Here is an 11,859-nt window from a genome sequence, read left to right as displayed (position 1 = left end):
AGTTTGTGAGCCACAGGAACTCTGTCCTCAATTATCCACCTTTGCTCTCTAACCAACTGAGAAGCAGAGAACACAAGTGATCAGGTTCCTCAAAAGCACACAGGCTGGCTGTAGCACGCTCAAGACACGACTCCAGATTTCTTTACTCTCAGTATCTGAAAAGGCCTGAGCTTTGACCCTAGTTATGTGCAGAAATATAAAATGCATGTCAAAACTGAAGAGCTCCTAAAGTATTGGCCTGAGTGAATGCACTTGTGACACTAAGCTTCTGGAATACTGCAGCTGGCCTCAAGAGAATCCATCCTGCTGATCTACAGAAATACAGTCTAAAGGTAAGATACATATGTACAGCAAGCAGCAAAATCTATTCCTTATTTTTAATTTCACTAAATTGCTGACTTCACAAGAGCTTTTTTCTCTTATCAGTTTTTAAAACTTGAAAGCTTGTTTACATGTTGCTTGCCAATAAACACAAAATTTGTTACCAACATGCTGCCCTGAGAATTTTTCCCCCCCTTTTCTTACACAGCTCCTTCAGTCACTGAATCTCAAACCCCTGTACAGTGGGGAAAAGCTGAGGTCTACATAGATTAAATGCGGTTCAAGTTCAGGCAGGATTTCAGTTGCCAGCAAAGAAGAAACAAAGCCAATCCTACACAGGAACTAGCATCCAGTTTATATTCCTCTGGAAGGGTAGTCCTCATTAAAGGCTGCAATATGAAATACACGTAATTTAAATCACCATTTTTAATAAAACTTGCAAAATCAACTTTAAATCTCCTGTATCAACCTATTTTAAAGCAGGTTTAAACATCCCAGGACCTATGTGCACCTTAGTGATCTTACACTAACTGCCTCACAGAAACCAAAAGAATCAATCCAAGACTTCAACTGGGTTAAAAATACCAGAAAAACAAACGAACAAACCAAAATAAAAACCCAAACACATCTTTCCAGTAGTTTTAAAGACAGAAGTGTTTAAAACCAGCATAAGATGAATGTAACATTTGGATCCAAGCAGAGGTACAATGCAAAGGCAAATGTCAATATTCTGGAACTGTTAATAACTCTGCAAGTATTTACATAGGTGGCTGTGCTGGATGGAGAGAATATAATGCAAGAAAGGCAAGATTAACTATTTAGTATGGGAAGAAGATGATTAAAAAATACCTCTTATCTGCATGTTCTTGCCATCTTCTTCTCTTGACCTCAGGATGGCTGACAAAAATAGAGAGTGCTGTGTGACCATCATGTGGAGTTTGGAGAGCTTGACTAAGCTCTGACTAAGCGAGGATTCTTTCTTGTATAGTAACTGGATGGCAGCATTCAGGACCCTCAGGAATGTTTCATCTCTGTAACGGTACCTTTGGGAGAAGGATCACAGAGAAGTCAGATCCCAACCAAACCCAAGGAAACCTGCTTGAAATACAAAGCTGTTTAAGAAATGAGAACTCGGCAAAGAAAACTTCGTAAAACCCAAGCAAGTTAAAATGAAAACACTTACTTGAGTCCTGTCTTCACAAGGCTGCACCAGTCATTTGGGTCCACCTCTTCAACCAGGTACTGTGTGTAGCGAGTAAAAACAGGTGTTGGTTTACATTGGCACACGGAGCTTCTACAGCAATTTCTGTTCAAGGGACACACTATAAACATGCAAGCCAAAGACTCAGATGGGATGATCAGAGGCTAACAGGGGAAAAAAGCTCTTGGATACAACAATCCTACCTCCTGGTTCAAAGGAAACTGCAAGTGTTGTTTTGTTGGTCTGGGAACAGAGGAACATATGGGCTGCATGGAATTAAAAAGCAAGCTGGGCTGTAGGTTCCAAAAACCCAGTGGCTCAAAACTCTTCAAACTCCTGAAGTGTGAAAGGAACCACAACTTGGCAAGTCAAAGCAAGAGACAGGGTACCAGGCTTTTGTGTGGTTTAACTAACCAAGCTTGGCCCAGGCAGTGGCTGGGTGTATGTGCTCCTTACAACTGATGTGCCCTGAGGAGCTGGGAACCACAACAAACCCGTCAGTGTGGAGAAGACTGACAGCTGCACATATAAGCAGTCCTGAGAATGCAGGTGCCAACCTCACCAGGCTGGAAACACCCTCAGGATGGACACTGTGAGGTGGCCCCAGGGCCTGCAGAGTCAGCCAGGTCCTACAAGGGAGTCTCAGCAAAAGCCAGTGAGAGGGCAAAGGCATTCACTGCTCACAGAGACCTTCAGTGTTGTGTTACAGGGATCAGTGTTTACTGAATTCAAACCAAGGGAATACTACAGAGGGAGTGATCAAAGGATCAAATTCAGGATCAAAGTCCGGATTTCTACTTATGATCAACCAGATTTTTGCCCCAGACTTCAGATGGCATGGCAGGTGGATCTTGGCAGAAGTGTCTCTATCACCTTTTTTTAATAAAAAAAATAAAAACCACTAGTAACCTTTGATCTCTTCCTCCTAAATACCTCATACACCTGTCTTCAAAGGGGATTCTTAGCAGAAAGCCATCATCAAGAACATAAAACTGCTTCATATAAAGGATTATCAGGGCTAAGTTAAGTCCACAAAAGCTATTAAAAGCCCATGGAAACCAGATTCCATAAAACAGGAAGTCAGGTCCAATCTATATTTACAAAATCTACAAGTGCCCAAGCACACATCTGCATTCAGTCCCACTGTGGCAAAGCAGGTAAGAAGTCTCACCAGTAATTCCTCTAGCCTCAGCAGCATGGACCTCTCCACTTCCTGCTTGCTTTCATCTTTACTGCTGCTGTACATGGCAACTAACCCCTTCATGCAGGCTGACAACAGATGTCTCCTCCAGGAATGCAGCTCCTCCGAGTTTTTAAGCACTCTGGATATGGCATCTGCCACAGCCCAACTGCAGAGAGATAGTTATTGATTTTTTTTTTTTTTTTTTTTATATTTTAATTTCGGTTTTTTTTTTTTTTAATATTTTAACTTGGTTTTTTGTGTATGTTAAAGATGACTTGCTGCCAAAGTGCAAAGCGACAGATTCTCTGAGGATACGATGCTGTCACTGCTCCCATTCCAATCAGAGTGCTTCCCAGGGCAAACTGAGCCCTGAGTAAGGCACACACACACTGCCCACCTCTCTTCATTCCCTGCTCTCTCCAGAGCAGCAGGAAGCTGGTCCATCAGGCTGTGCAACCCTTTGCTTTCTGAAGGTGGCAACAACTTTGAAAGAATTTGCAGTTTCACAGTGGCCTCAGGAGATGCTTCTGTGTCCTGAATCCCAGCGCAGAGCTCCTTCCACAGGGCTTTCCTCAGGACAGGCGTGACAGCCGAGACAACTGTTGGGAGAGCAGAGGGCACAGGTTCCACCACCTGCAGGTCTTCAACAACAACACATTAATCCCAAATCACTTTCTAATCCAGGCCCAGATTACTCAATTTAAAAGAAATTATGCGACAGCAGCTGCTAATCTGCTACAGAGAAGTGCTACAGAGAGGCTCTCTTCTTTACCCATCCTCTACTTCCAGGCTGCTGACAAGGTCTTTTCACTGCGTGACCTTTTAGGTAGAGCTACAGCCACAGTCAGCCTGCTTCCTTTCCTATTTACATTTCTGGGCAATAAGAGGAATGAAAGCAAAGTGATCCTGTTCTACCGAGTTGAATTCTAACTCGTCCTTTTGGTGATAGAGAATTTAACACACTAGTCCATAGATGCAATGCTGCTGTGGGTTTGGAAAGTTCTGGACTGCCAGCCTAGGAGAGCATTACTGTAGCCAGCCTACAGCCGGAGATTTGTTTTAGAGGAAATTTTTGGACTCTGTAAAAGTGAAAGCTCAGGTTCTGCAAAAACCATGCAGACACTGTTCTATCTGTGCCCGAGCAAAAGGTTTTACCTCCTGTACAAACCAAGAGAAGCCCAATGACAGATCTTCACATGCACTAAGCATTAAATAAGGGCTTCAAAAGAGAAATCCTGGGCAGCAGTAACTGTAAGAGCACTTGGCTTCAGTCTCACAGCCAACCCTCAGCACAGCCCTTCACCTTTAGTGCTGCAGAGGTACTTACAAGAAGTTATTCGAGGTCAGACATCTAAGTTCTATCACCTCTATCTGTTGTGCGGATATTCCAATACCTTAAGGCCAGCAGACCCTAAATTTGGCCTCCTGAATCAAAACCAGGGCTCAGTGGTGCCTTTACCTGCAGAAGGTCGGCTGAAACCATACTGGTCTCTGCATTGCAAATACACGTTAATGAGTGGAAGAAAGCTCTCCATGTGTTTCCTGAGGTACTTCCCAGTGGCACTGCTCAGACACCAGAGCTCGAACTGCAGCAGGTGAGTCCTGGAGTGCTGGATCAGCATGGCCACAATGGCCAGGGAGGTGCACGAGCGCTGGGCAAGGCAGTGAGCCTGCACCTCGACACCAACTGCAAGAGCCAGGGCTGGCTCACTGTGAAGAGCCTGGAGGAAAACTTTCTCCAAATCTTTGCTGGCTGATGCTGACATCAATATCCCCAAAGCTTTAATGTGCTCTGTGGATAGCAGAAGTTCTCCTTGCTGGGGATGCCTTTGGTAGCTGTCTGTGAGGAGCTGCACCAAAATTTGTCCATAGAAGCTTAACTGTTTCCCTTTCTTAAGGGATTTTTCAGATTTCTGAGCAGTCAAGCTCAGCTCAGGAAGTCGCAGCATGGTTAAAGTGATCTCCTTCAGCTGAGCTGCACTCATGTACATGTGCAGCTCCTCCAGAGCCTGCAGCTGATGAGACTTCCTGGGACAGACCTGGCTTCTGCCCTTCCCCACAGCCTGCAGCTCTTCCAGGACACTTTTTTTGATAGCTTCAAAATACTTGGACAACACATGTCTGTGATCTGCCGTGATGCTCTGCAGGATGGGGGCACATGTTTTCAGCAGCCGGAGCACTCCGGAATTGAGGTGAGCTGACAGGAGCTTCACGGTGACAGGGTTCAAACCAGGCTGAGGAATAGAGCGCAGTTCCAATGCCAGGAACCAGCTCTCCAGTGTAGGATGTCTGAAAATCAAGACGAGCATATCTTCCAGTGCCTGTAACAAACAGATGTAACAATATCACTTAATGGATAATCACAGTCCAGGGTAAAAAATTAACTCATCCATCTGCCTATTTTCCACAGCTTGTCAATTATAATTATTGAACATGAAATCGTCTACTAGCTGGCCAGAGGATAAAAATATTAATCAATTACAAGCTCATAAATATCATTCTTCCAACTTTTATGCTGTGGGATTTATGCTGTTCTACTGAATATTCTAGACATGTCTAAGCACATCTCCAGAGGAAAACTGAATATTCTGGGGTTCATCAACACAATTCCATTCTAATCTCCACAAATTAATGGAACAGATGAAAGAGGGGAAAAAATTCACTCCTCAAGTACGTAATTGTCATAACAAGGCTTTACACAGGGCTGAGAGAATGAATTTTTTTCTGCAGAAGTGATCTCTTTCAGGACGTCTCCTGACTGTGCTCCAGCTCAGGGCTGAGACTGTGGGTGATGCAGCTCAGCCACATCTCCAGACAGTAGTTTTGCAACTGCTGGACTACATGCTCTATGTTCCTAAGTTTTCCTCCAAGACCTTAACAGCATCTCTCTGTTCAGCAGAACTACTCCCTAGAGAATCAATCAAATCAAAGTTTACTAACAGGTGTCTCTGTATCAAGGGATCTGGTACCTTGTCATTTGAAGACTCTTCTGTCATCAGCGACTCCTCATCCATGAAGAGATCCGACTCAGCCTGATGCTCTTCCCTTTTCTGCTGATGATCCAGCCTTATTTGATTGCCCCGGCACAACAAGCTGCTCAGCATGTCCACATAGAGGTCAACGAGTTGAGGACCCAAAGCTTTACCAAGCTATGAAAATAAAGACATCTTGGAAGTGGAGGAAAGAGGAGGATGGGAGCAGAAGGATAATTATGCAACAGGAATGGGAGTTAAGTAAGAGCTACTTAAGATTACAACCTCTTGTGGGGGAAGGAATTGCTCCCCTATGCAGAATCCTGATAAATAAATAATAATAAATATTGATAGATTTTCATTTATACAGTGACATTTGATGTTACACAGGCCAGTGAATTTTACTCTCTGGAAAGGCTTCTTAAGGAGACCCAGGAGCTGGATTAAAATCTCGAGCTTATTTGCACTCACATGGATCAGTAAGGTAACCCATGCAAAGTAAATCCAAGACTCCTCAACATTCAGAAGAATTGACATTTGTTTACAAATTAGGTGCAGTTTTGTCTTGTGCTCTGTAGCCTCAGAGCCAAGTACAGGGAAAAGCTGCAGAACTGGAACCTAAGTTTTAACAGCCAAGTCATTTGTACCTTCTACATTAAAATAAACCAAACATAACTACAATATTATTACAATATTGCTCTTACACTGCCGAAGTTCTCCACTGTGGATTTCAGGTATAGCAGCACATGCTTTGCTCCCAACAAAAGCTGTTCAGGTGGGAGCCAGGAAGCCAATTCTCTCAGTTTGGTCTGAACACGATCTTCCAGTAAGATATTGCTCCCTCTCTCATAAGCTCTCTTTAGCAAAGTGGTGAATACAGAATCCAGTGTCATAGTAGGTTCTTCGCTTACCTCCTTGTGGTTTTTAAACTGTTTAAAGTGAAAAAAAGCATAACAGAAAAATAATGATGAGTATGAATCAAAAATCTCTTCAGCCACCTTTGTTTTGAGATGAGCTCTGAGCTGAACCCGGGCTGAAGCTCCAGGAGCACAACTATGCAGTCCTGCTAGAATAGAGCTGTCCAGCAGTGTTCCCAGGGGAATCTGTAGTGCTCACTGCTGGCCTTGCAGAAAAACTCACCAAACCCAGCCCAAGGGGCCTCTGATCCCCAACCCACCTGGGGGGAACTCCAGGCACTGTGAACTCAGGCCACGGCACACACTAGGCTCTGCTGTGCCTGGTGAGGGGTCTGTGTACACCCCCTGAGCCCTGGCATCACCTCCCAACCACCACAAAGCTCTCTTGTGTCATCAGAGGAAAGCCCTGGAGCAAATTTGTGTCCCAATGTGATCAAGAAGAAATACAGAATTGGCTCAATAAAAATGCTCCTTCTGATGGAAATGTAACCTCTATAAACTGTGAGGTTTTTATAGGAATACTGGCTCAAGAATTCAGTGACTTCAGGTATTCCATACCACAGGTTCCTGAGATTGCTGAGGTATCCAGAGTTTATAGTATTGGTTAAACTGGTAGAGCTGAGGATACTTAGCAACTTTCAGAGACTTGAGATCTTTATCATACAGCTGGAACATCAAGCAGAGGGCAAGGGGTTCTCTCTGAGAGTGTAGGAGGTCAGTGAAAACAGCAACAAGGTACTCCACAATGTGTGCTCCTAGAAAAGCAAAAATAAATGAAACTATTGACATGAGCACAGGCACTGGGGCAACCCTTCTTACTTCCGAGGCATCAGCCCACAGAGCATCACTCAGAAAAGTACTGAATAAGATCAAAAGGTGTTTGTAGTGACCTAGACAAGTGTTCCTGACCCACTGAGGCACCTGAAAAATCCTCCACACATTAGTTCTTGCTGAAGTGAATAATCCACCTTCACTGTGTTGTGCTAAACATGCCTATATTTTAATAGGAAAAGAGCCCTGCCAAGCACCACCTCAGAGAACTGATTTATACTGGGGGGGCTCACACCCCAGTTAACATGTGCAAGTTAAATAGAGAGAATTTTCTTTCAGAACTGGGACTTTCAGTCCACCCCAGGTGCCACTCGACTGCCAAATACACAGACGACTTAGTGAGGTGCTGTGGGGTTGGCAAATCCTGCTCCAAGCCCACCTGATGCCCCTGTGACTCCAACACTTTCCTCAAGGAGGTGGTAGAACTTTGCAATATTTGCCACCATAGCTTTATTCTGAAGAAGTTTTCTATGGAAAATGCATCCATTTCTTACTTAAGAGTGCAGTCCTCTCTCCCTGACCGCGGGAAGAGCTGCCATGGAAACCACTTCCCTCTCATGATCTCCACACTCTGCTCTTAAAACACTGTGGTACTGAAGCCAACTACTTCCAGACCAAGACTGCCCACGCAGGGACAGCGTCTCTTCTGTTTAAGGTCAGGGAAAAAGGGTAGAAGCACCTACTGAGCTTTAATGTCTCCCTTACACAGGAAATACCGTGGATCTGCACCTCCTTCTGCTCACAGGGAAGATAACAAAATGTCTCAAGGTAAAAAATGATAAATGGTAAAAAATTATGAAAAATGGGTAAAAAGGATGCCACTTTCACTCCACTGGCAGAGATGACAGATAAAACCAAAAAAAGTCTGTACCTGTTCCATTTTCAGACTGAAGCAACAGTACATTCCTGGCTTCCAACGCAGCAGGGACAACAGCACTGAAGGGGAATGTTTGGATAATCATGTCTTCATTTAAAGAGAAGCCAATTTCTTCATCTAAGCCATCACTGCCCTCGATCAGGACATCCACCATATCCAGGACATCTAATAAGTGAAGAAAAAATCTAAGCAGAGGATCCAGACTAACTGGAAAAACAACAGAAGTAGAACACAACACTACAGGAATGAAAGACATCTTTGTAATTCCTCCAAAAAAAAAAAATCAAAAAAAGGATGAGAGCCAGATTTGTCAAGTAATAGAATGTTAAGTGCAACACAAAAATCACAGCTGAACTTCACTCTGCCTTTCAATGCTGCTGTCCAGCACAGGTTGTCCAGAGCAGCGGTGGCTGCCTCATCCCCGGCAGTGTCCAAGGCCCGGTTCGACAGGGCTTGGAGCACCCTGGGCTACTTAAGGTGTCCCTGCCCATGGCAGGGGGTGGAACTGGAGGAGCTTTAAGATACCTTCCCACCCAAACCATTCTGGGATTCCACGATTCTAAGAACAGCCCCAGAGAGAAAGACTAAATTTCCATTTTAGTTAAAAAATGCTGCTGCAAGAGCCTGAAGACAGATTTCAAATACTGTTAAAATGGCACAACCACATCAGAAATTGCTTTCGAGGATAAAGTGGTTACTTTGCAATTCTGACTTCTACTTCTGATACCAAGCACATGTGGAGGGCTGAATCCTGAAGGTCCTTACTTAACAGGATTTCTATAGTTACCCATCCCCAGTTTGCTGATTAGGGCTAGAAAATGTAGCCCCAAGTCCTGGCATTCTGTTGTTGAGGGGTTACCACATACCATCAATGTGAGAGACAGGGATGCTGATGTTATCAGAGTCCTGTTTAAACATAGTGACCTGGAGCATGCTGGCTTCCTGAACCAGGTCTGCTGCCTTGTCTGTGTAGGGATAGGGGTTTGTCACCAGCTTGTCAGCAAAGTTAGAGAGAAAGGTAAGTGCACAAGCTGTGGAGTGCAGAGGAACTGTATGTTGCTAAGAAACACCGTGTGCTAAAAGTGGCTAGAAGCTGGGCAGGTTTTAGGAGGACAACTTCCATATCACTTCTGCAGGATTCTGTCTACAGGTTCCTGCTCTACAGGGGACACTGATGGGAAAAAAAAAAGTCCGCTGCAATTTGGCATCTAAATTGCTACCACAGACTGAGTCCCTGGGGAGACTGCGCTGGAAAGGAAGTGCTGGGCATTCAACATCCTGAAGAGTAAACAGGAACTGTCAGCTTTTCTTGTAAAAGATCACGATTTACTGAAGTCCGATAATTCTGGCACCTAAAGAGGAGATAAAAGCTACCCACACATACAACACTCTACCTTTCTACCAACAATGCTGTAATAACAACTGATCTTTTTGGATTTCATTTTCCTCCAGATCAATTTCCTGTCCTCCCATCCGAGACAAGAACGATGTCACCTTGGAAAAAGAATCCCAAACACTGCTTTTCTCCAAATTCATTCACTGATCTTTGACAGGTTTCTCAACAATAGCAACAATATCTCTCGTTTCCACTAATACTATTCTTTGCATTGTTTATCCAGTTAATTTGAACATTGTTACCCTTTCCAAAAACTGAATCACTGCTTCCTTTTGGTCTTCTTTTGTATTATCCAAGTGTTCCAGCCAAATTGAAAGTTCCTTCCATGTGTACTCAAACACTCCACTGTCACGTAAAACCTGTCCAGGAAACAAAGGGGGAGGTGTGTAAATAAACCTCAAAACACCTGAAACACAAAACCCCAAAAGACACAGATCTTTTTGTATAGTAACTTCATGACTCCTCCTTCCGGGAAAGAAAAAAAGAAGAGCATGTTGATGGAAAGAAGTATCTGTTACGCTCCTCACCCTATCAGTTCAAGAGGCCTTATTCCCACTCACTAGGGGGACTTTAACTGTACAGTGGAGAATAAAAATCTTACTTCTATCATTTTTGGAGAGCAGGTTATACTGATTTCAGAGGGTTGTACATCTTTACATCATCACAGGCAGGAAAAAAAAAAAAGGCACCTTAAAAATAGCCTGTAGGGGAGTTTTAGAAAACTACTGATCTAACATAAAGGAAAATCATTGCTAAATTCAATCTAAATCAGGCTATTTGTAAATTGAATTAATCTAAAAAATTAGGCAGATGGATAAGCAGTCTCATAAATGAGCAGTAGGTTGTGACCACAGCAAGGTCCAGAGAGAAGTGCAAGTTGCTGGGCGTGGTGAGGTAGACCCAGATATACCGCAACCAGGAAACAGGCTGTAACATACCTAGAAATTTTCCCTCACTTCCATGTTCTCTAAATTCGGGCCCTGACCTCAGGCACCCCAACTAGGAGCTTGGTGACCATGTGCTCCAGCTCTACACGGAAGAAAGGAGGAGGGAGAAGAGGAGAGGAAGGAATCGGAGTGACACCACAGTTAAACTCCCTGTCCCTCACTCTCAACAACAGAGGAAGCCTTGCCCAGCTTCCTGACGCTGGCACCTACATTAAATGACTGCAATTACACAGGATGAATCTGTGCCTTTGCTCCTCTCCACACACAAAATACAAATGAAGCTATCACAACTCATTTGTTCTGTGTTTACTCTGTACAACACCAGCATCTCTAAAAATAACTGCTGCTTACACAAATCTGACGGGGTAATTAATTGAAATAAAGAAAAAATGAAGGAAAAAGGATTCATTTTAACAGAATTGACTATTTTTGGCAGTCTTGAAATAGAAATGCACTTGCAGCTCTCACAAAAACACGCAGGAACAGAATGTGAAATCCAAAACAAGCCTTCAGCTCCATGGCACTGTGTAGAAAAATAAGTCCTTACCATCTATTTTTAGCAGCCTTTCTGCTGACGTAACTGCCTTAACTTCCCTGCTCCTGCATTTCCTTCAGAGAAAATGCCATGGACTGAAGTGGAAAGTGGACACAAGAACAAGTCAGGCAGTCCATGCTCCCACTTGGCAAAAGAATCTAAAACCACCAGGAAAACAACACATTTTGAGCAGTTTTTAGTTGAGACATTCATTACTGGGAGGCCAAGTGAACCTGCCTTTGATCCCTTGCAAGGATCAAGGGCAACTAAACCCTAATTCAATCACTGTAACTTTGGTCTGCTTGACTGAATATTACAATAGCACTCTGTGATTGGAGCTAAATGCAAAGATTAAATACACAAAGCTGGGTACAAATTTGTGTGCCATGAATACTGCAGGACACTGCACGAGGAGCCCTGTTCAGGGCCAGAACAGCCTCCTGGATTTTCTCCTGGCAGGATAGTTTGGTTGCATTCATTACTAATGTAAATCTTTACCCCTACTTAGATAACTAAAAGACATCCTCTTTTAACAAGGTGCTGAAAACAACAGCCACTGGTGTCTTGTGGACTTGTTGGCCAGTTTTTCTGAAAAGTCAAATAACTCATTTAAATGGAATGATGCCTTAGGTTTTAGGAGGATTTTAACACCAGGGGATTTAAATTAATTTTTAAGACA

General features: G+C 43.6%; 1 protein-coding gene across 1 annotated transcript in view; it reads right to left on the bottom strand.

Annotated features, from left to right (window-relative positions):
• URB1 (URB1 ribosome biogenesis 1 homolog (S. cerevisiae)) overlaps window positions 1-11,859 on the bottom strand; it is a gene marked incomplete at its 5' end in the record, with an annotated part of 42,210 nt that overhangs the window by 11,888 nt on the left and 18,463 nt on the right. Inside the window, 12 exons of the mRNA XM_017727075.1 lie at window positions 1,171-1,364; window positions 1,505-1,563; window positions 2,694-2,871; window positions 3,103-3,304; window positions 4,165-5,026; window positions 5,675-5,854; window positions 6,382-6,606; window positions 7,153-7,349; window positions 8,297-8,467; window positions 9,169-9,296; window positions 9,431-9,441; window positions 9,941-10,057. Coding sequence (XP_017582564.1) covers window positions 1,171-1,364; window positions 1,505-1,563; window positions 2,694-2,871; window positions 3,103-3,304; window positions 4,165-5,026; window positions 5,675-5,854; window positions 6,382-6,606; window positions 7,153-7,349; window positions 8,297-8,467; window positions 9,169-9,296; window positions 9,431-9,441; window positions 9,941-10,057 — 2,524 coding nt within the window. The remainder of the gene's footprint in view (window positions 1-1,170; window positions 1,365-1,504; window positions 1,564-2,693; window positions 2,872-3,102; window positions 3,305-4,164; window positions 5,027-5,674; window positions 5,855-6,381; window positions 6,607-7,152; window positions 7,350-8,296; window positions 8,468-9,168; window positions 9,297-9,430; window positions 9,442-9,940; window positions 10,058-11,859) is intronic.

The sequence above is a fragment of the Corvus brachyrhynchos genome, unplaced genomic scaffold, assembly GCF_000691975.1.
Source record: "Corvus brachyrhynchos isolate BGI_N302 unplaced genomic scaffold, ASM69197v1 scaffold412, whole genome shotgun sequence".
In the NCBI taxonomy this organism is placed as follows: Eukaryota; Metazoa; Chordata; class Aves; order Passeriformes; family Corvidae; genus Corvus; species Corvus brachyrhynchos.
The sequence above is the reverse complement of the archived record's forward strand: the minus strand, read 5'-3'. Positions and strand labels throughout refer to the sequence as shown.